This window comes from Pseudonaja textilis, chromosome 1, assembly GCF_049901715.1.
Source record: "Pseudonaja textilis isolate UNSWEBS1 chromosome 1, rPseTex1.2, whole genome shotgun sequence".
NCBI lineage: Eukaryota > Metazoa > Chordata > Lepidosauria > Squamata > Elapidae > Pseudonaja > Pseudonaja textilis.
The window spans coordinates 267,849,172-267,873,251 of record NC_141990.1 but is presented as its reverse complement, the minus strand read 5'-3'; the positions used below and the strand labels follow the sequence as shown (position 1 = coordinate 267,873,251).

The 24,080-nt window shown below is 39.2% G+C and overlaps 2 protein-coding genes across 9 annotated transcripts in view; one reads left to right on the top strand and one right to left on the bottom strand.

Annotated features, from left to right (window-relative positions):
• PCNX1 (pecanex 1) overlaps window positions 1–12,163 on the bottom strand; it is an 88,559-nt gene extending 76,396 nt beyond the window's left edge. For 3 of the 4 annotated variants that reach the window (XM_087921732.1, XM_087921733.1, XM_087921734.1), the window contains exon 1: window positions 11,805–12,163. In XM_087921732.1, the coding sequence (XP_087777858.1) occupies window positions 11,805–11,957 (153 nt within the window). In that variant the 5' untranslated portion in view covers window positions 11,958–12,163. The remainder of the gene's footprint in view (window positions 1–11,804) is intronic. The other variant, XM_087921735.1, reaches the window with a different exon arrangement.
• Window positions 12,164–20,612: 8,449 nt separating this feature from the next.
• MAP3K9 (mitogen-activated protein kinase kinase kinase 9) overlaps window positions 20,613–24,080 on the top strand; it is a 35,198-nt gene continuing 31,730 nt past the window's right edge. For 3 of the 5 annotated variants that reach the window (XM_087921727.1, XM_087921726.1, XM_026703900.2), the window contains exon 1: window positions 20,638–21,276. In XM_087921727.1, the coding sequence (XP_087777853.1) occupies window positions 20,823–21,276 (454 nt within the window). In that variant the 5' untranslated portion in view covers window positions 20,638–20,822. Of the gene's footprint in view, window positions 21,277–24,080 lie in introns of all 5 variants that reach the window. The other 2 variants (XM_087921729.1, XM_087921728.1) reach the window with 2 other exon arrangements.

Here is a 24,080-nt window from a genome sequence, read left to right as displayed (position 1 = left end):
TGGCTGGAGGTGGTTGGTGCAGTAATAGAGAAGGCACCACCACCTCTCTATTCCAAACCCCCCTTTTTAATTTTTTTATATATTAATCTGTTTTTATATTTATAATTATCTTTGTTTGCATATTTTATCACATTGTAAGCTCAGAGTAGCCTGAAACTGTGAGACGGGTGGCATAAATAAATTTAATAAATAATAATTGCTACAGTATAACTGTATGCACCAACTGTCCTGCCCAAAAGTCTGTATATGTACTCTCCAGACCTCCACCCATTCCTGAGTGAAAAAAGCACATTTTACCTACACTTATTAGTATGTGAATGAATATGTTATATGTGTGAATAAGCAAATGTCATGAGTGTATTACCTGAGACAAAGGTTCCATGTGGTCAATCAGAGTAGAATATCTATCTGACTTAAAGGCAAATAGAGGATAGAGATCTTTATGTACAAATAGAAGCACAGGTTATTAAATACTCATGAACTCTCTAGCTGGATAAATCTTGAGCACAATTTTGGCCTTCTACATTTCTTTGACCAACAGAATGGTAACAGTATTTAATTTTTGTCCTATCAGCCAATCACAGGATACAGACATGATTGTTTTGATAATGACTGTTAAGAGCCCTGACTTGTTTCAATGTGTATTAGCTTTGAAGAGTAGAAATTATGGTAAATTAAATCTCTGACTATTTTAAGATCTAACTTAAAAATAGTACCTGTTTGGCAAGGAAGTTAGATTAGATATGGGCATTAGGCATTAAACATTAGTGAACTGCTGAATTATCTGTATTTGTACTCTTCATCTAGTATCAATTAATAATGAAGGGTTTATTTAAAATATATTTTAAAAAATAATTTTATTTTAAAAGTATATGTTTAATACTATATATAATCTCCATCACTATTCTACTCAAACAGCAATTGCTGTTCTGAATTTGTTAGCTTTTTCTTCACCATTCTTGACCTTTAATGTATTAAATGTTTTTTTAAAAAAATTTACATGTCAGAATTATCATACTGCAATTTAGATAAAATGTTTTCAGTTGTAAACTTAATATTCTGCAGTATTTCCTAATGGTAAATGGGCAAGTGAAAAAATTGAACATCACTATCTGCTTTAAAAATTAGTTTAAAAATCCTTTATTGATGCTTCTATTTATATTTCTTCTGCACATGTTGTGGGAATCAGAACTCTGAAGAACAAGAGTAATTCTGATAATTCTATTAAGTCATATTATACTTATCTATACTGAGTTGTTTCTAGAATTTAACAAAGCACACCTTTTATTAAGATTTACAGAGAGGGCCATCTTTTTATCTTTTAAAGGATAGCTTGGAGTAAAAAATAGTATTTTAATATTTGCAATTAGTCATTTAGCTTATGTGACATACTAATCATATAACGTATTCTAGACTTCACTGCGTCATAACACTTTTTGGGGAAGAGTGACACCTTATAATTTTTTTTTTGAAGAAATTGTCCTTGTCAAACTGGCTCAAGCTTACTTGCTTACCCTGAAGCACCATGGTAATGAAAAAACACTGCAGTACCCAATTGCCTCAACTCCCCAGAGATCTACTTACTTAATGCTGCAACTCCTTCAGTTATAATAATGAATACATCCTAAGAATGTTCATAAACATAACTGATGGTACAGAAAACACGCTGAACATTCTCCCAGCAGAATTTATTTTTTTTAATAATAGCAACAATAATATAAGTACCCTAAAATCAGAAATACTTATTAAAGACACTTCAGGACTACAACCTTTATGTATGCTTTTTGACAAGTCCTTAAAGAATGCTTGTGGACTATGCATTGGGCTAGAAGAGCCACTAACTTGATTAAAAGGATAGGTAAGTCTTCATGTATCCTCTAGTGAGAAATGATTTAATTAACAAGTAATGATGGAGAACACTATAAAATTCAATGTATATACAAGAAAAAATTGCCTCATAATTCCATCACAGAGAGGCTAAGGGGACAAACTTTAACAAATAGGAAAGAGGCAACAAAATAGTCAACCAAACTAATGGCAGCTTACTGTTGATATTTTTGGAGGAAATAATAGTCTTTGGAAAAAAGAAGTCCATTTACAATAAATACCACTTTTTGATAAACATCAAGAAGTTTTTTAAGTAGAAGCCACTTTAAAATAAGAAAAAACATAGAAGAACAAGTGTAAATGATTGATAAGGCAGAAGAAAAAAATTGAGGGCTAAATAATATGAAACTGTCCAAGCATGTAATCAGTGCTTGAGTAAGATTATTACTAGGAGATTTGTTGAATCTTTTCTCAAGAAAAATTAAGAAAGGAGAACTTCAGTTTCAAAATGACTAGAAGAGAAAAATTAGATAAAAATACGCACTATAACACAATGTTGTGAACAAAGCATAGTTCCACCTATGTCAAACAGTAACGCCGGGAGAAAATTCTGAGGTAGTTGATTAAGTTCATGGACCAACAGTCAGACAGTATGTTCCAATTCAAAAGTAATACTGAGCTTGTATTTTGACAAGAATAACTTAAAATACCCTATCTTCAATAATACTGAAAGCCTTTTTTAAAGTAGCGCTCCAAAAAACTAATAGGAACTTGCAGACTTTCAGAATAATTCTATTCCAAGAAACCAGGTACAATGTCATCACAGCTTGAATTATTAACAAAACTAAAATAATTTTATGGAAAATGAACCAGCTTTAATTCTAAAGAGGGATGTTTGGCTTCATCCAACTAAGAATATAAACAATTAGGAAGATAAGGGTAATCCAAAATAATCACAATTTGGTTTAGAAATTAATATATTTTTTACCTCAGGGGATTTCTGGGCAATGCATAAGTGACCAAAATTCAAAAATGTAATCCAATAAAGCCACCCAAAATCAAAACAAACTACATCAATCAGATTTAATTTTAAAACTCTTAAAACCATTTTTTAATGCTCATGCAAAGTTTCTACCAATGCTGTAGGAGGATATAACATATTTAAGACACTGGCATTGCCAATGCTGTTTTGACATGTTAAATTATTTTCCCCATATAATGAACAGAAAATTCTTCCATTCTCTCAGGTTATGGACAGATGAATTTAGAAGATAGAGTTGTTCAGATATTTAGACCAGTGGTTGCCAACTGGTGGGCCATGAAAAATTTTTGGTGGGCTGTAGAAGAAATGGCCCCGAAAGCAATTAATATGGCCTGCGCACTTCTCGCGCCTCTGGCTGTCTCCCTTTCCTTGGCTGCTTGCACGTGGTGGGGGGAAGGGGGAAGGAAAGAGAGAGAGGCAGGAGCAATTCAAAGCTAGAAAACTAATGGGGAGAGCTAACAGTGGGCGCTGGGAGAGGGGGCTGTTGTTGCCACAATGTGTGGGAGCTGGTTGGCGTGTGCATCTCAGGGACCTGACTCCAGGGTCCCTTGAAGAGTCAGGAGGCGTGAGAACTGCAAGTAGGAGCATTTGATGATTTCGAAGAACTCCTAGATCGTAGTAGATTGGTGTTTTGTAGGTCTCGGTGAAAGAGTGAGCTTTGTTTCACCTCCTTTCCTCCTGTGGTAATGTGAGAGATGCTTTCTTTCTCTCTCTCTCTCTCTCTCTCTCTCCCCTCCCCCAACCACAAATAATCACTGGCTGTGGTTGGGTTTGGCAGGAAAGTGCTAAAGCGAGTGAAGTGCTCCCAGGAATATCTTTCCTTGCCTGTCACCAGGTGAGGCTGAAAAGCCCCCTGCAGCTTTTCCTCAGCTGCAGATCTGAGCTCTCTCAATCCTCCACCTGGGATCTGAAAGGAGCTCCCACTTTCTCCCCCTCGCCTCCCCCCAGTTAATCACTAAGGGCGGCAATCCTTCTGTAGAAAGATGCCTGCTGAGAAGCCCCTGGAGTGGCGGCCAAGGGGTGCTGCCCCCCAAGGAGCAAAGCCCCCTTTCTGCCTCTGCTTCTCCCAGCACCAGTTGCCCCGAGGCCCCTCAGCTCAGACACACACACACTCACCGCCCGCTCTTCTGTCTCTTTGGAAGGTGCCAGTTGGGGGAGGCTTCCAGCCTGGAACGTTTTATTTTGTTATCAAGCATTTACATTTTTGTTATAATTAAATGTGTGTGTGTGTGTGTGTGTGTGTGTGTGTGTGTAAAACATAAAAATATATATATATTAAATATATTAGCTTTTTAAAAAAAATCATACTAATGGTCCTCGGGATTTGAAAGTATGAGTTTGGTGGTCCTTGAGGTTCAAACGGTTGGCGACCCCTAATTTAGACTGCAAATCAATTAAGTTTTAAATGGAAGGACTAAAAATGTGAAATGCAATAATTTGAAAGAAAGTTCCTTCAAAACTGAAACAAGTAATCATAACACGTACAGCCACAGAATTTGCAGCTTCAGAACTATTTTCAAAGGCATATCCCACATGAAATGTTATATTCTAAACCAAACTGAACATGGAACACTAATCAGGCTATCTCTAGCCATGAAAATAGCTGATGAACTATATGAAAACAGCAGATGATATTCTAAATTACTAATGTCAATTAATCCTCAAGAGAATCCCTCAACTTAAATGTCTAAATTGTTAAAACTTTTCTAAATTTAAGTAGACCAGTTCCTTCATCAAGAAAAAAAGTTACTGATTGCTAAGTAGAAAAAATGTGTAATTCCTAAAAGAGAGAAATAATATATGATATTACATGAATAAATGAGGTTTGTAATCATAAGTGAGAAACAAGAGCACATTAATCAGGAAAATAAAATCCAAAGTAGCTAATCTAGATTGTAATGTTTTTAAAAAGTTGAATGAGTAAAGGAAAAACATATATTGCCAATAAAGTAATATTATGCAAAACATTCTGGCATGGACCATAGAACTGATAGTTTAATATAGAGAAAAAAGTTAATTTATGGGCATATATGCTCTATAAAGTTTCAAAGGTCAAGATCAGCACTTTAAACTGCACTCCAAAAATAAATGGCCATTTTAAGATCTGTAAGAGAAATTAATTCCTGTTATTAATCGAAGTGTTTATTGAGTAAAGAGGTTTCTAAGGAGTCTTCAAATATAGCTTCACATATAATAATGTACTACACCAATGTGCAGCAAGATTATCTCGGGCTAGAAAGATGCAGATGCTATCTGTCCCAAAATTGATGAAAACGCAATTCATGCCAAACATGCCACTTGGATTTTAACGTGAGGACTACACATCACAACAGTTCCAAAATGTATAACCTAAACTGATCCTAGTATTTTCCAATGAAATCAAAGTGCAAAGTCCAAAAAAATCAAGACAAAATTCTATTTATGAAAATTCAGTACTGTACACAAAGCAATTGGCAACCATTTTCAATAATCATAACAGAATTTCAGTCAGCCACTAACAGTTGCATCTACCATTCTTTATATATGGAAGCTCTCTCCTCCTGAGCAAAATTTCCCTAAACATTACACATCTGAATATTTATTTTCTATGTCCACCTATCTCAACTGGATGACTCATACCTTAGTTACACCATCATTATTGTGTTATGCCTATGGGTACTCAGAAGCAGCTGACTAAGCACTTGTTGCAAACAAAATATTAATTTAGACTGATCCTCGACTTGACCAGCAATGGCTATTTTTTTCATTGCGTGTCAAGCTACATTATATGTCAAGCTACAAAATAAGCTACATTGATAAGGTATTTCTCTTTGTTAACCTTCTTAGCATTTTATTTTTTCCAAGATTTAGACTATGATTTCGTCTCATTCCTTGCCAATTCCCCTCCTGTCTACATCAGAATATGTAAAGCATACTCAGTTTTTTCTATCTATATGTGATATGGTTCAGAGTTATATAAAGTCAAGAACTTATGTGAAGCTGACAAGATTTTAATCTTCCTTGGGCAATAAGGGCTACCATTTCTGAATAAAATTTATGTTCCATCCAACAGTTGTGTTAGCATACCATGAAAACCAACTCCAACACCAATTCACATATTGAGCAAAAAAAGGAAGATCTAAGATGCCATTTTATGCACAAAATTCACAGCAAAACTTCCATCCTTGCAACAGGAGTATATAAAAAAATTATCCAGATCCAAACAGAATTCTAATGTGGCAATCCATTTTCTTCTTTGTTATGAGTTTATAATATGTCTTCACATACATGTGCAAAATTGTACCTTTTCAAGGCTAAAAAGTGTTTCAGTGTACTGTATTTGGAAGTGGCAGACAAGCAAAACTGTTGATGCAGCAGCGAAAGAAAACCACATCCATAAAGCCTAGATATAATTTATTTAGATATTTCTGTTGTAAATACTCCAGGTTAACCATTTGGTTACCTTCTTCTTTGATGCTCACTTATTTTGTGCTACATGAAGAACCAAAAACAGCAAAAAGGGAGGAATGAGCACAGAATGTTTGAGCATTCTGGCATTTAAGGTAGCCAAATCAGAAAATAATTTAACATTTCTGTCACTATACATCTGTATACAGGATATTTTGATTCAGAATGAACATTGGCTATATAATACAACAGTTGGCACTGCTGATCTCATTTCAGAGACTTCCAACATAGAAACTGCTATTTTGACACAGAAAAGATCAAGTCATACATGATCAGCGTTTAAAAGGACTTTGTTTCTCCAATTTAATCTCCTATTTAATACAAAATATATAATACTAGATGTAAGGTGAAACCATTCCTGGAGTACATATTAGATTCCTCTCAAAAGGGAGAAGAACAGCATCAATTAAAATAAACAAACTATACGCTCAATAGGTAGCCTTGTCCATTTTGTAATTTAATTAGAAAATTATAGGGTTTCTCTAGAAAAAGCAAAGAAAATTTACACTATTTGATAGAGTGAAAGAGTTCTATAATCAAACTTAGGGCCCAGATTATAGGTAACCTACATTCATCAATCAAAATATATGCTATAACAGAGGCCTAATATTTGAAGGAAATGCAGTGGTACCTTGGTACTTAACTGCTTTGATTATAGAATTTAGTACTCAATGCATTTTGACACAAAAATTTTGTCTCAATACTCAATTGTTTTTTTGGTACTCAACACATAAACTAGAACTTGTTAATGTTGGCTGCGTTGTAACCACATTATTTCTTATGGGAAAAATCTGTTTGGTACTCATCATTTTTGGTACTCATCACACCTCCTGGAACCAATTAATGATGAGTACCAAGGTGCCATTTTTTAAATTTAGTTCATAATTTTGAAGTTTACTCCTGTACATAGTTAAAAGCCATACCTAAAATAGTCTCTTTTCCCAAACTCTAAATAAATATTGCTATTATGTGTAATTGTTCTACTGGTCCAAAGCTAGAAAGCTTGGATTAAATAACACTTTGAAAGCAAAGCATGTGATTGCCACAATACTACTGTTTGGTTTATAGACCTTACACGCATGGCAAAACATGCAATCTATAAAGAATCAGTTATGATTTGAGGTGTGATTAACCAACCTATTCTCACTACAGGATCATTGGCCTTGCCTGTTAAATCAAGCCTATCCAACAATTATTTCCTTCCCTGAAAATCTATTTATAATCTTTTTTGCTTTTGTATTAAGGAGAATATATTACAAAGAATTATATGTATGACTATCTTAAGACAGCAGTCATAGTTCTGAAAAGTTATTCAATTTTATTCTCCTTTATGCTTTTCATCTGACAGAACAGACCTCATAATTCCATATCCTTCATGTAAGCCTCAGTGGTAAAATAATTATTTGACTAGTATGTTAAATACAAGTTTTGATAAAGGAAGATAATGTAATTCCCTACAAGTTTATTACTGATATTTCTGTACACATGTACAGCTCTGAGCTTTATACAAAGTAAAAAAAAAATATAAAAAACAGCAAAATCACAAGCATAATGGTGGCCAAAACTTAGCATAATGAAAGCTCAAATACTCTCTTTCAGAACCAGGTTTCACATTACTGCAAAAATTCACCAGGCAAGTAGTCCATATTTATGGGAGTGAGCTGTTTCATGGGAGGGAAGTCAACACTGGGAAGACCTAACTATGGCGTACTACAAATAGGACTCCCTTGAGGACAAGACTTTAGCAGAACTTCTTCCCCTGGTTTTACAGCTAGATTCAGTTCAGAGCAGATGATCTTGAAGATAACCAGGTCCTGAGGCATATAATGCTTTACAGTTTATAACTAGCAACTTGAATTTCTCCTAAAACTAAGTAGCAACCAATACAGATAGTCCTCAATTTACAACAGTTTGTTTAGTGATCAAAGTAACAACAGCCCTGAAAAAGTGACTCATGACCATTTTCACATGATCATTGCAGCATCCCCACGGCCACATGACCAAAATTAAAATGCTTGGCAACTGACTCATATTGGTGATGGTTGCAATGTCCTGGGGTCATGTGATCACCTTGTGTGATCTTCTGACAATGTTAATGGTGAAGCCAGATTCACTTAATAACTGTGTTACTGTGTTACACTGCAGTGATTCACTTAACAAGTGTGACAAGAAAGGTTGTAAAATGGGGCAAATCTCACTTAACAAATTTCTCATTTAGCAACATAAATATTGAAGTCAATTGGGGTCATAAGTTAAGGACTACCTGTACAGTTTCTAGAATAAAGGTGTTTTGTGGGCAACTATAGGTGCATCCATTGCTACCCATACTAGTGCATATTGAACCAGTTTAAGCTTCTGGATAGTCTTCATTTGAAGACACTTCGTTTAAGTCTATCAGAAGATAGTCTTCAAATCAAGACACTTCATTTAAATCTACTATGGAATGATAAGAACACTGGTGCTTATGTGTAATGCCTTCTAATCCTGAGAAAACCACAACGGAGAGACAATATGTGTTTATACAAAGGATTTCCTGGCCATGGTCACTGTTCAAGCTGAACCCAAGAATCCAAGAGAGTCACCAGATTACAAAGCTGCTATTATGGGGAATCATGACCCCATTCTATACATGAACTATTTCTGGATTCAGAAGGTCTTCATACCCCCAGCCACTCATTATTGCTAGATTCAGTGTAAATCTGTTCCTCTCTATCCAGATGCCAATCACCTTTAGGGGCTGAGTCAAAAAGTTCAATGCCTCATTTGCATAGCCTGATGTAAGGAACAATCTGCCTGAATTAAAAAAATAGAAAAGAATACAAAAATAGAAAAGATGCATTTTCCTTTATTTATTCAATTTATATGGCTGCCCGTTTTAAACAAGTGACTCTGCACACCAAACAATCATAAAATCAATTGAATTACAAGTACAATACGAAAGAAAAATGAATACATACAGCAGCCAAGAAAATTATTATCTGAAAATGATAACTTAACCAGGAAATGAGAACCTTAACACACTCTGGACTCTAGCCCAGCCACATAACTAAGTCTTCAATGAGTTATGAAAGGTCAACAAGATCAAGGCCATGCAAATTTCTTAAATGACAATATTCCACAGCATAGGCATTACAGCAAAAAAAGCCTCCTAGTCACTGCCAGAAGATATTCCTTGACTAACTGGACTCAGAGCATGCCCATTCTGCTGGACTAGATTGGGCAGGTAAAAACAACTAGGGGAAGACGATCCCTCATATTACCTGGTCTCAAGCCATGAAGGGCTTTAAAGGAGACAACCAGCATCTTGAATTGCACCTGGAAACACATTGGCAACCAAGAAGCAGAGGTGTTACATATGGCAAGTACCTGACACCATTTACTACCAATGCAGCTGCATTCTGTGCCAGTTGAAGCTTCTGACTGCTCTTCGAGGGCAGCCCAATGTAGAGCACATTGCAGTAATTATGACAGGTCACAAAGGACTGAGTGACAGAGACCAGAGCCTCCTCGTCCAGCATGGGCTCAACTGGCACAAAAACCTGCAAGTGTGCAAAAGGCCTCTTAACCACAGATACACAGACTAAGAGGACCTCTGGACTGCGTACCTGGTCTGTGTGGGGCAATGCCACCTGATCCAGGACCAAAGGTGGAAAAACCTTGACAATGGAAGGCCCAACTACACAAAGCCAGCCTCCTCCCATTGCAGAGTGGAGAGAGTGGGGACTAGAGAGGAATCTCAAAAGAACAAGTGCAGAAATGCTCTTTTACACACTGGCAGCAGGAAAAAAAGTCAGGCAAATGAGATTGTCTACAGAAATCACTTGCTTCCTTCCCCTCTCCACAGAGAGGGGAGGAAGAAATTTCAAGGTTCTATTGCAAGCTGTTTTGTAATATGCTCCCGTTTTATTTTTCTAGTGCAATCTCATGCACAATTCTCTCTAGAGTCTTATTTGATGAACAACATAAATCTTTCACAAGTCAGCTTTTCCCTGGTATTTTATGTTTACTAGAATTTCCAAGGAATAAAGTGCAATAATATCTGGTTGTCATGGCAACACCATACTCACAAAAAAAGTTTCCCTTACATTAGACAGAACTGAATTTAGTAAGGGGAATGAGTTAGCGACAGAACTTAGCATGTTCATTTCCCAATTCTGCTCCATAATTCTTCAGCTCATTAACTTCTGAAATCAAATTATCAAAAATATTGATATGATTGTTTAAGCCTATTACCAGTTTATGACTACCAATATCTAGATTTCAGTCGGCTAAGAATATCAGTGATATTACAATAAATGCATTAAAAAAAATCTTTAAAAAGTGATTCTAAGGAATATTTCGTAGTATCCCATAACATGTCCTGGCTGGATTTAAGTTACAGAAATTTTGTTTATAGCAAGAGAAAAAAAATCTCATTGCCTCCCTGCATCAGCATATTCATTAATCCACATACAACATGAATGTATGTAGCTTAAAGCATACTGTAGTAGAAATATATGCTGTAATCTCTCAACGTTGTGCAGTCTTTCATCCACAATGTATCTTTCTGTACACACCTACAAAGACTTCAAGTTTTCACAGAAACATAATTCAAACAAACCTCAAGTATGTGGACTTCTGTCATCCCTCCAACCAAGAGAATAACACTTAAATTAACATTATGCATCAACATCAATGAAAATAAAATGAGCACTGGGAAGAGCCTCTGACAACCATTAATTGCACCTCCCGCTGTAGGATTTCTACTAAAAAAAAAAGAGCATTACTTTATCCCACTACAGAGGGATGCATATCCAATTGTGGAACATTAGCACCAACATTTCCCTCCCTCCCCAGCTGTTGTTTCAGTACTTCAGGATTGAGTCCATAAGCCTTCAGTTACTTATCCTTGGTCCTTCACAACTATACCCTCAGCAATTGTATATGTTGACAAGCCGCAGCCAATCTTAGATTTGGAGGACAATCTCATCAAAACACCCCACGTGTAAGATTGCCACCCATTCAGCTTTACACGAGAAAGGAACATTAGGTTTCCACACAAAGCATTTCCTGTGGGGGGGAAAAAAACCCCATAGCGTACGAGGCGGCCAAAAAAAAAAAAAAAGCCACGCATCCGCTTCAAACGACAGGAGAGAGGTCACAACCACTGGGACCTTCTCCTATTTGTGTTTTCAAGGAGCGCAGGTCGGTTTTGGACTTTTTGTCCCCAAGTTTATTAGCTTAGCTAATGAACAAGGAGGCAATGGCCCTTTTTCCAACGGCGTCGCCCTCCGCCTCCAAAAATTGAGTAAAAGCAGGAGCGGGGAGAGCGGTGGGGAGACGGTGGGCTCAAGGCAGCTCCCCAGCCCAACCTGACCAGGGACACTCCTCACTTGGTAAAGGGGGTGACAGCCCCCAACCTGAAGGCGAGGCTGAAGCCCGAAAAAAAATCCGCTTCCCCTCCTTTCTCTCCCGGTGGGGAATGGGTCAGGCCGGCTCCTTCACTCACCATGTATAACGTAAAAGGGAAGCCAAGCAGGAAGAGCCACAGGTAGAGGTGCAACGCGTTGACCCCGGCGCCCTGGTGCGGGTCTTGGTACCAGCCGCCGCTCAAAGCCGCCCACACACCCTGGCGCAGGATCTGCAGCACCTGGGAGCCCATGGCGGCCTGGCCCCAGCCCGGGTCCTGCCAACCCCGAGCCCTCTTCCCTCTACCCGCCCTGCGAGCCCGGGCACAACTGCCCGCCGCCTCCACAGCCCGAGCCTCGCGACAGCCACAAGAGCCACCCCCCGTCCTCCGTCTTCCCCTCCTCCTCCTCCTCCCCCGCCAACGCCGCCGCCATCTTACTTCCGGGCACCGGACCGCCCGCCCGCCCGCCTATGGACCGACAACCCTTGCGGCAGCCGACGCGACCTCAGCGCCCAACCTGGTTTCTCCGCCCGCTGCGTGAACGGAAGGTTCGGCGGCGGCGGCGGCATCATTTTCGGTTCGGCTGCCCAGCCGCTTGGCGAGGAAGACTCCCCGCCCCACCCCGCAAGTGAAGTGACTCAAAGCCGCAAAGGGAGAGAATGCTTATTCTCTGCCCTTGGCGAATGAAGCAGGGATGGAGGGGCTTTTCTTGGAGCTGCTTTCCAGCCCCAACGCTGTTTTCCTTGCGTTTGGCCTTTTTTAGCCTGCGTTGATGTCCCCAAATTGCCAGATATTTACTTAGGTCGCTGGAGCGGTCCACCGCCTGGCTCACCAGGTGGCAGAGAATCAAGCCTTTGGCAAGGCTATCCACAGCCAAAGCAACAGAACTCGAGTTGCTTTGGACTGCATCTGCTGTCTTCTCTATCGGAGCGTCTTCAGCCGTTAGCATTGCTGAAAGTATGGGAACGGGCGGGGGAAGGCATTTATTTTACAGGATCACTAAAAATGCAAAAGGTGTCGGAAATTGCGAAAAACTAGACCTTCGAAAAAGGGATAGAAGAGCAGCTCGCTTGTCGGGACCGGGAGCGGTGTACTTTCCCTAGGGCGCCGTTCTCTACCAAGCGGCTTGTAATGTGAAAGTACAAATGGCCATTAGTTCGCAGACACTTGAGGTTTGGCGATTTGGACCGCTGTCCTATCACCCTTTTCCCCGGCGAGTGTTTTTTCAACGGGACTCCTGGTTTTTCTTCAGTTGCCTCTTGAAAAACCACCTTTGGGGGACAACCATGACCTGGATAACTGAGAAAATCCGTAGAGATGTTCTGTGCTGAGGAAAACGCTTATGCTCAAGGCAGCGTACGGCGTTGTGGGCAGTTAAGCAGCTCGCTGCGACCATGAAATCGGGCGATGTGGGTCACTGATTAAACCACAAGTACTGCGGTACAATACTGTGCCAAAGTGCCATTGGCTTTTGGAGAAGAGTAACCCGGCAAAGAAGAACTGAAGTGAAAAGAGCGTGATTTTGTAGTGGGTGGGGCCTGGAGTTATTAAGTTACGGCCCCTCCTCCCTTCTCGCGAGATGGTCAATTCTTGCGAGAACAGGAAAGCCGAAAGCGTCCTGTGGTGTCATAGTAACGAGGCTTTCTTCCTCCACGCTTGCTTCCTGGCGTGCTGACAAAATTCGATCTTCCCAGCACCCCCCCCCAAACCCCATTTTGTGTTAGTGCTGCTTTATTTTTATTTATTTTTATTACGGTTGTAAAATCTACCGTGGACCATAGTCTGGTATTATTGACATAGCAGATCTGTATCCATTTGCCTGTAATTAACCATGGTTTATTCAAGCCAGCTTTCTGGTTTGGATGATGTATGGCATGCTAGGCAAAATTATGGCTGACTAACTCGTTGTAACTAACCCCAGCCAAAAACGAACGGCAGTTTGCTTGCAAACTGTGGGACGATGTTAATTAAAACACATCTTACCAGGTGATCGTTACTTTGATTGACAAAAAGGCCCAATGGTTTCATTGACTTTAGAGCTGTATGAGAGCAGGAACTCCTTGTAAGGTTACTTTCACCAGCAAAATCAAAGGGGAGGACTGAAGTTAAGAGGGATCCATAAGGCAGGTAGAGTTCCATCTACCCATATAAAGGCAGGAGCTGTCACTGAGAATACAATGCCTGGGGAAACACAGTTTGTGCTCTCAGCAACCGGATAGATGGCAAACAGTCCACTACAACAAGGTGGTAAGAAAGAAGAAAACTTTGGGATTTAATTCTCAACATATACAGATCTTTCAATTTTGTAGGAACTGTTTTTTACATAATCATGTCTGCCTAGCATCCACAGTAAAATTACTTATCCATGCAATTCTCACAGATCCTGATTTTGTGAATATTTCCTAAAAAATCTGTCCACCCAAAAAGTGGCTCAGAGAGCATGAGGGAAATCAATCCACATAAGAAAAGTCCTTTTCCATTTGGAAGAAAATACACACTGTTTCTCTGTTGCTACCAAAGACAGCCTGTGCTTGGCTAGAGTTAAACCATTCCTCTAGTTATCTGGGAACTTGAATAAGTAGATCTGTAGGTAATTATATGTGTAGACACAAGCTAATGTAATCACCAATGCTGCAAGGTTTAAAAGAGGGACATAATATAAAAAGTGAAAAAGAAATCTTGAAATTATCAAACTAGAAATGAAACTTTAGGCATATGTGAACTTAAGGATTCATATATTTATTCAGGGCATGGCATGGCAATAATGCTCAGAAAGGACATTACTCAGTATAATATATACTATAGTTGGCTATAATCCATTAAATGATGAGATGGTATATTAGAATTATTGGATATCCCATACGCAGTTACACTAATATATGCTCCTATTGATCTGTTTCTTGGGATATTTTATCCAATCCTCATTTGGGGAAAGTTCTTTAGCTATCAAATAGGACATTTAATCACCAAAAAGGAGATGAAATGCCCATTGAATTATTATAAACAAAGAACAAATATGAAGCAAGACTGAATTACAGACAAGTACATAGATCAGTTTATATCTTTTTTCCAAAAAAGTGAGATGCAGGAAATATATAAATTATTGAACCGTTTCATTAATTATTCATATAAATAGATTTATGATATTCTTGATAAGATGTGGAGATTCACACTTAGAGAAAGTAATGCCAAATGTACTAGCAGATTTTAGAAAAGTCTGGAGCATAAGGTACCTAGTATAAATGATGTAATATTTTTTTAAATTGTTTTATTAGTTTTTAAAAACAAACATAAACAAACAAAACATAAAAACATCAAGCTGTCTTCCATATGTGTACATACAGTGTGCCGGTTGGTTTACAAATTGTTTTGTGCTTCCATTTCGTAGTCTTCAATTACAATTGCATTGCATATAATCTCATATTTAAATGATGTAATATTAAAAAATAAGACATTACAAGAAAAAGATCATTTGCTTTGTTGGCTGGTATATAGTTTCATTTAATATGAGCTCAGAAATTAATATTAGCTATCTGATGGAGAAATAGAGATGTATGGAGAAAAGCAATGGATAAGAATCAGTAAAACTCATTGCAAAGATGACCAAAATTAGGTTAGGTTTCCAGGAATGTGAACCATGATCTTTATTTAGCAATCTGACAGCTATATGTTTCCTTTCTGTGTCATCACACAAAGTTTAATAGAAATTAATGAAAATTTCTGGTTAGAAGAATTGTACTTCCATTTATTAGTTTGACAAATTTCAACACTATTTCACTGAGGTGACTTTGCTGAGTTTAGAAAGAATGGGCAAAAACAAATATTGGAAAATTACTAGAAATATGAAGTTCTTGCACTGTCTCTTTGGGAGCAAATTTTAGAGAAGGCCAGTCCAGCCATACAGCCAGGGCAATTAATTTTCTCAAGGGCTCACATGAGAAACTGGAACAGCTGTGGAGGTCAAAACCAACAGGGTTGTAAAAGTGCATACGGATGCATGCATGTAAGCACATATGTAAATTGGGGGGGCGGGGAAGCAATAACCTTCAAAATAAAAACAATGCAATTGTGTGCATGGCATACCTTTTTACAGTTAATTTCTAATTTCTGACTGACCTCACATGAGCTGGACAGGGATACCCTTAGGGTTTTTATTATTTATTTCAATAAATGAAACAAAATAATCCTTAAAAAAGCTCTTCTGTTGCCTGCATTCACACACACACACACACACACACACACACACACACTCTCCAGTGATAGAAAACTTTTTGAAGCCATCACAAATAACTCCACACTTCGTTTCTTCAATCAGTTCCTGATAGTCCTTTCTACCTCTGCATTTGAATCAGATGCCCATGAAGGTATTCCTTATATAATGTGAAAAGGTGAAAATTGCATGACACCAAGCCTGGACTACGTGGTGAATAGGATAAGATGATGAAAACCAACATAATTTCATTTTTGTAGTTCTGATCTTACTTGTTTCAGATTTTGAGGTTTGCAATGTAGCAAGGAGTTGTTAGTGGTGTCAAGTTCAATAAAATCTATTAACACCCTCTGCTGATCAAAAATTGTAATCATGAGTTTTCCTATTGCACCCACCCCTCTCCAAGAAAAATGAAATGTCCTGGGCAATATTAAAAAGGCAGAATATTTCCCCTAAAAAAGTAGAAACTCAGAAGCAGAAACTCACCTCAGAGGGGCAAAAACTCAGCCCCCCCACCTTGGTTAATGGGCCATTAAGGCCTAGGCCAGAGTATTCTACATAATAAAGGCCTCTACCCATCTCACTGCCTGGCCTGGGAAGATAGTATCAGCCAATACTCAGGTGAAGCCATGTGGTCCAGACAAAGCCTACAAAATTAGTTAAGACACCCCACCCCCACCCCACCCACCCCCGGTCTCTGGGAGTCTGACAGCCAATGGGATACATTTCTTGCACAGGAACAGGAAACACTAAGGTGGGGCCCTAAGAGAGGGTATATAAGAGTCCCTCAGCATCTTGGCCCTCCATTCTCTTTTCACCTTGACGCATGTGATCATCCTTTTCACTTTGGAGTTCCAAGCCATGTGGTCCTGTCCACCATTAAACCATCTTTCCAAGCAGCCTCCATGTTTCCAGTGTCTTTTTCCCCACTTGGAACTGAAGCCAAAAGGATAATTCTTCCAACACTATCAAAGCATGTTTGTTTGGTGTTTTTTTGCAGTGAAGCTTTGTGATGATATTCTTTTGCTTTTGAATCATAATGATGTACCCATGGTTTGTTGGTTGCTATGATGCTTTGAAAAAAAAAATTGCTTTCCTTCTCATAGTATGACAACAATTGCTGGCAAATTTCAATTCTTTGAGCAGTTAAAACTTACATCTCATAGTGGATTGCTTAAATTAAAGAATACTCATTACAAGCTTTCATTTTATGAACCATAGCAATGCAAGCTTTCCCCCCAACTACTCTTCACCAATTTAAGTGAAAGAGAAAGTTTCCGGTGAATCAGTGCTGCCATCTGTTGGTCATGGACAATATTGGAGACATTGCTTTTCACAATCCTGGTACAATTTTTTTTTTTACTACCGGTAATGTAGTTGAAGGGAAATAATTGCTGGGTTTTTAAATAAAAAATAAAAAATACCACAAATGATATGCTGATGTGTAGGTTAATCTTGTCTACAAATTATGGTTCCAAGCCCAACCATGATTGATAACCTTTTACTACCATAGAAATATCTGACCATCGCATTACTGTCAAATCTTTCTAAGATTTTTGAATTTAAAGTTTGAATACAATACAGTGAAAACATTCTAACCTGGAGCTTTCTTTGTAAAAACATTCTGATGATGCCATTTTATTTTCAGTAGAAGTGAATTGAACATTTGATTTAATGGCACTAGGTTTAGGAAATTTTGGGAGCAGTAATCAATTTTTCATTAGACATCTACAATTTAACAAAGCCTGTTATTTATGAAGCAATTTGGGCAAGTGATATAATTTTATATCTTGTGTCAATTTGTATAATTAGACAATTGATGGCTATTTGTATTTGTCATTTGTGTCAGTTTACAACATTTAATTTATAGAGATTACAAAGATAGAAAAGATTTCTCCTTTTCAGTTGTATCCAACTCTAGGGTGCTGGTGCTCATCTGTTTCTTAGCCAAGGGACACTTGCCTGGTCATGTGGCACATGGAACACAATTACATTCCCACTGAAGTTTTTACTTATTTATCTAATTGCATTTGCATGCTTTTGAACTGCTAGGTTGGCAGGAGCTGGGGTAAGTAATGGGAGCTCACCCCGTCATGTGGCACTTGGGTCTCGAACCTGTGTTGTCAGCTTTCCAACTGATGAGTTCAGCATATTTAACTGCTAAGCCATCATGCCACTCCACAGAGATATAAAAAAATCAATTATGAAATTACACAAGTAATGGAATCTTGGATTCCCAACATGGTCTGTTAAATTGAGATTTTTCTGTATTAACTGAAAGCGTTTGTTTCCTCTTTTTGCTTAGAGTTAAGGAAGGTATATTTTGTAAAGCACAGGATATCCAAGTTGCTTCTGGTTTGGCTGCCAAATATTACAATGAGTGGGAAAATGTGTAAGTATAAGGGGAAGAATGATCAAGCTCGTGATCTGATCTCCCACTCTGTAATAGAATGGGGACCACAGAATTCAGTCTTGCTGCTGGGACAAATCATTTATCCATTTGGATAGATCTCATCAGCGCATTGCAGATACACAGTTGTACCTCAGGATAAGACACACAGGATAAGTATGCTGCTTTAACCTGCTGTCTGGAGGTTGCCAGGGGCAGAAAAATTATGTATTAATGGTTGCAATTTCTTTTGGTGGGCATAGTCATTGGGCATAATATGTTATAGAAACCAGCATGAATTAAAATCAAAATATACTGTTAAAATATTGGATGATATCTGATTACATTCTACCACTAATAGAACAGTTTTTATAAAATGAATGGGAAAGTTCCAAATATTTGCACTTAGAATAAAAGGTGACTTATAAAATTTTCAAACATAATTACTGTGTTGCACATAGGCTAAAGTACAATGTACAGTAGTTAATTGCTGACTCTGTGTTATGCAAAGCCAGGAAGAATAGTTATTTTATTTATCAATCTGTGTGTCAATACTTGGGAGCTAATCGAGTAAACTGTTTTAATAAGTCATGGATTAAGACAATGCCAGCTGCAATACATGGATGTTGGAAACAAGTGCAGTTTTCTTTCAGCAATAGTTTAATTAGATATTCATTTATTTAAATATTAAATGAATAAATTGGCTGAGATTTATTTAATTTAAATAAATCTCAACAGTGTTATTACATCCATAGCTGAATGGGTCTTGGGATTGCAATTCCATTTTGTTTCTCTGGTTTTGTTACCCACTATTGCATTCACCCGTTTATTGATTCTTCCAGATTAATATAATGCAATTAATTATGAAGATCAGTAGGATTAAAATAAAAAGCTGATATATGCCTGAATTTTCATTTAGTGCCATGCAAGCAGAATCATTCACTGTTTTTCAGTCACATTTCTCTACCATGTGAGTCATCTTAACTCACAGAATGTAAAGTTTTTTGTTATTCTAAATATTCTAAATTATGGCTTGTGCTGGTGAATAGCTTGTCCATGTAGTTCAAAACTCTGTTGAAAGTGGCTGCTTCATTCAACATGCTAAGCCATGGGATCTTAGTCATGATCAACATGCACTTGGTTGGTTTGTTCAATGAAAGACATGCCATAATTTACACAGTATGGTAAGCTGTGTATTATCACAAGCTAACAATACACAGTTAGCAACTAGAAAAATGTTCCACTGAGATGATCTGAACTTGAACATTTCAGCCATTATTTTCCTACTTCAGGAAACAAATTGCTACATTGGCTTGAAATGCCATGCTAGCGTTAGCAAGGCAGCAATCTTGCTCGTATTTAAGATTATTGAAGTAGCTTGCTAGGAAAGCTATGCCAGCAGAAAACTGATTTGAACAAACAAAAAACGCACTTTTATTAGGATCTATTTCTGTATTTACATTTGTTACATACCTCACAATTCCCCACCCCCCACCTCCGGGATGGTACATACAATTGAACTGCAACCCGAGAATAGTGACCAGACTTTGCTTTTAAATTATAGCGCTGTAAATTGGCCTTGGGAATACACCGATAGGTGCATTTATCTCATAAAACGGTCACTTGATTCCTCCCATCGATATTTGGGTGGTCGCAGGTAGCCTCAGCTCAATTTTGTGACTTCGTTTCTTTCAAAGGCAGGTAGCCCCACTTGGTTGCCAAGAACCAGGGAAGAAACAGAACAGTTCCGATCGAGCCAAAAAGGTTACTTTGAAAAAGAAAAGATGCGCATCGTAAGGGCCGTTTGGCATGTCTAGCCGACACAACCGGCACTTCGGAATACTATACAACACCAAACCGGAGAACCCCGTAATTCGTCCGGAGTAAGCAAAAAGACCGCTCTTCAGAATAAGGGCATCCGTTTCCTTCCCTCGATCCGCGCCCATTCATTCGCAAGCCACGGAGTCGGCTGGCGCGCGAGTGGGAGGCCAAAGGCAGCCTTCTCACCTAGCAACGACAGAACCTTGAGCTTCCCGCATTGACGCTCAATCCGATCCAAGGGAACGTTGAGGGAGCCGCCCAATAGGAAGGACGGCTTAAAGCGCGTGCGAGACAGCTGGGGGAGGGGGGGGGGAAACGGGGCGGAGAGGCTTAAAACTGGGGAGGCAGGATGCCGTTAAGGCGCCGCACGATCTTCAATCAGGTAAGGGAGGAGATTGAAGGACTGCCGCAACAGCGAATGAGAGCCCAGGGATAACCGGTCAGGGAGGCGGGGTTTTCCGGACGCTCCTCCCTCGTCCCTTCTTCCAAGCTTGCCCGGTCAATCAGGTGGCTTAGGATGTGCGGTCGGCGGCCCCGGCGGCGCGCGATGTGGCTGTGGAGGGGCTGCTGGGCGGCGTCTCTTCTCCGCGGAGGGCTGTGGCGCGGCTCCGGCCTCGGCGTTCCCTCAAGGGTTGATCGGGAGCCGGCAGCCGCATGAGCTATAGGCAGCTTTCCCTGCGGGCAGCCCTGCCCCCGAATGGAGGAGCCGTTCCGTCCTCCTCCTCCTCCTCCTCCTCCTCCTGCTCCTCTCCTCCTCCCGCGCAGCCCCCTTCAGCCGCCGCTGCCGGGGGAGGCTGAAGAGGAGGGAGCGGCGGCGGCGGCGGCGGCCAGCCCCGCTTGGGGGAAGGCGGAAGCCGCGGCCTCGGGCGACAGCGCCGGCGGGGGGGCCGGCCTCTGGACGGCTGTCTTCGAGTACGAGGCGTGCGGCGAGGACGAGCTGAGCCTGCGTCCCGGCGACGTGGTGCAGGTGCTCTCCAGGGACTCGCAGGTATCCGGGGACGAAGGCTGGTGGACGGGCCAGATCGACCAGCGCGTCGGCATCTTCCCCAGCAACTACGTGACCAGCAGCCGGGGCAGCAGCAGCGGACGCCGCCTCCGCCTCCAGGAAGGGAGGAGGTCGGATCTCCAGGCTGCCAGTCCGGCCATCCAGTGTAAGAAAGGAGGGCTCGGGGTGTGTGTGGGGGGGAGGGGGGGGGGCAGGCGTTCAGGAAGACGCCCGAGCTGTTAAACGCCGGGTTTAATGCCCTGTGGGTGTTGGGGGGCTTCTGGGGAAGGGCCGAATTTCTCTTTCCCCCTCCCCAACATTTTCAGTGCATGAAGCCCATTCAGACGACCAATGGGAATTTCCCCCCCACCCCCTTTGCAGATCAGCGCCGCGATTCAGGGGGAGGCTTGGTTTAACTTGTGCTGAAGAAGTTTGCGGAGGGGTCGTGCGTGTAGGCTGCATGCTTGTCACTTCGGTAGGCTTGACTCGTGTCTTTGAAACTTCGTCCAGGGATGGCATCGATTTCTCCCATCTGAATGAGATTGCAATAGTCGCGATCTTGCTTGCGTTTTGCAGAAGGCAATCAGATACTTCCGGAGGGATCTAAGGAAGGGGTGTGGCTATAGTGTATCCCATTGATGTTTATCGCCGTCCCCCCCACTTTATGCTCTTTCTTGATCCCAACGCCAGTAAACTCGGAGAATTGTATATTCTTTCCCATATTCTTGTTCTGTATTTTAGATGAAATAATCCAATGCCCCACTGCTTCAAAGTAGGTCATATAAATTCAGCCTAATTGTGGCTTCCTGTATAAGTTGCAGCATCTCTGAAAACTGTGCATTCAAGAATAACTACCAGTGTTGCTGAGTGTCAGGGGGTATACTAGTTCAATAAAGAATGATGACAGTGTAGAAGTATAATATCATATAGTGTCAGGAGAGAAACATTTTTCATCAGTGTACTTTTATTTGTTAAATGGGTCGTTTTTGGAAGGGGCCTTGATACTTTGTCAGCGTGGTTGTTTTGTTGTTTCATTACCCAAACTAGGTAACATCAGTACTCTTATAGGTCATTTTCCCCTCCTTTGTAACTTCCATGCTCTTTATGCCCAATTGTTTTTCTTTAAATCTCAATAGTAACTTGTTTCACATCCTTTTTGGTATACTTAATAAAGGTAATTTGTTCTGAAGTCATTATAAACGTAATCTCAATTTTAGTACAAACCAGCAAGGTGATTTTCCTGTGTTCATTAATTCGATTCATTATGAGGACATTTCAACAGTTCTTACCACAAAGATATAAAGCTTCCTACGTTGGAGTGGTTTGTCCCAACTGTCAAAGCTTCTGTGATTTCCCCCCCTTTTTTTTTCTTGTGATCTTAATGCCTCAACACATGAACAGTTCAGTTTTCTGCTCACTCTGCTTAGAAACTTCAGCAGAGGGCATTTATGGTTTTCATCTAGTTTTTTGTTCCAAGATGTTTTCTGTCAGGATACTTTTGTAGTATTGCCTTGTAAACCAGTGGCCACAACTGAAATGTGTTAAAATTTAGTAAGAGATGTTAGCTTATCCTGTATGGAATAGTCAGTATTTTCTGATTACTGTTATACATTATTGCCAAAATCAAAATATTTCAAAGAGAATGCTAGACCTGGCATTTTTCTTTCTTTTTCAAATTCTAATTTTGCAAATCATTTCATTCTTATAGCTTAAACATTTGCAAGAGAAAATAGAGGTTAAAAATACAACATATGGGAAACTTACATTCACCTCAAAAGGAAATAGTAAATAATCTGAAAAAGGAAACTACATTAATTTTGACACTGCTGCCTCATTTTGGTTTTGAGATGCATCTTGTCCTAAAAAAAACAATAAAAGAAAGTTCTTCTTCCCTGTCCCTTTCCTTTTCTGTGGGAAAGAATATGCATAATATTGCTTTGAGACCATTTAATAGTAGCATAATTGGCAATGTGTTATGGAGGAAAATAGGATTTTATATGCAGCACTTTTCAATGATACAAAGCTATCTGTTTTCAGTTGTCACTATTCAGTTCTTACATATATGAAATTGACCTGGCTGCAACTGACAGAAGTTGTTACAGGGTTTTTAGTTACCTAGCATCCACCTCACATAGATGACTTTTGGATGGCTTACAATAAAACAGATAAAAATAATAAAATGCATAATATAAAATAAAAAATAGAAGCTAAGTTTCATAAACAATACCCTATATGTCCCTTTTAAAGTTATATTTAACCAGTATTTCTACACTGATGCCGTATAATCTTGTTCTTTTCATACACAGAAATACAGTGAAAAGTCTACTCAGAAATATGTATTTGGGTGTCAACTCTTTGTGACTACTTTATACAAGAAAGTTATAGAAGTTTAAATATCTAACCAAGTAATATAATCAACAGAAACACAGTCAAATAATCAAAGTTGGGCAATTTAGTTTAGTCATATAGAGATGATTTGGCATAAAGCCAGTTTTAGACTAAATATTCATGCAATTGCACTGAGTAGCCTTTGTTATTTATACTCTTGTAAAGATGCATTGTTTATATTGCCTTTTTAAACCAATATTGTATAGTTCAGAACAGTATGGTTCTGAGAGTAAAGTCTGTTTGTTCCCAAATGTACATCTCTCTCTGTGTGTATATGCAATATATACATACCTACACACACACATAATCTAAACAGAATTAAATTTGATAAACGATAAAACATCTTCATTATTTATATTGAATAATATTTAAAAACTAGACTTTGAATTTATCTGCTTTTTGTTACATGAAAATATTTGTATGGGAGATAACTCTTCTCTTAACCTTAAAAAATCCTGTATAATTTATAAATTATGGTAATCATTAAAAGTTTTTAGTCTACAAAATCATATGCTTCAGATTGCTGTTGAGAATTCTAGCAAACCTTGTGTCAGCACCCATTAATTCAGAACTTCAATTTTC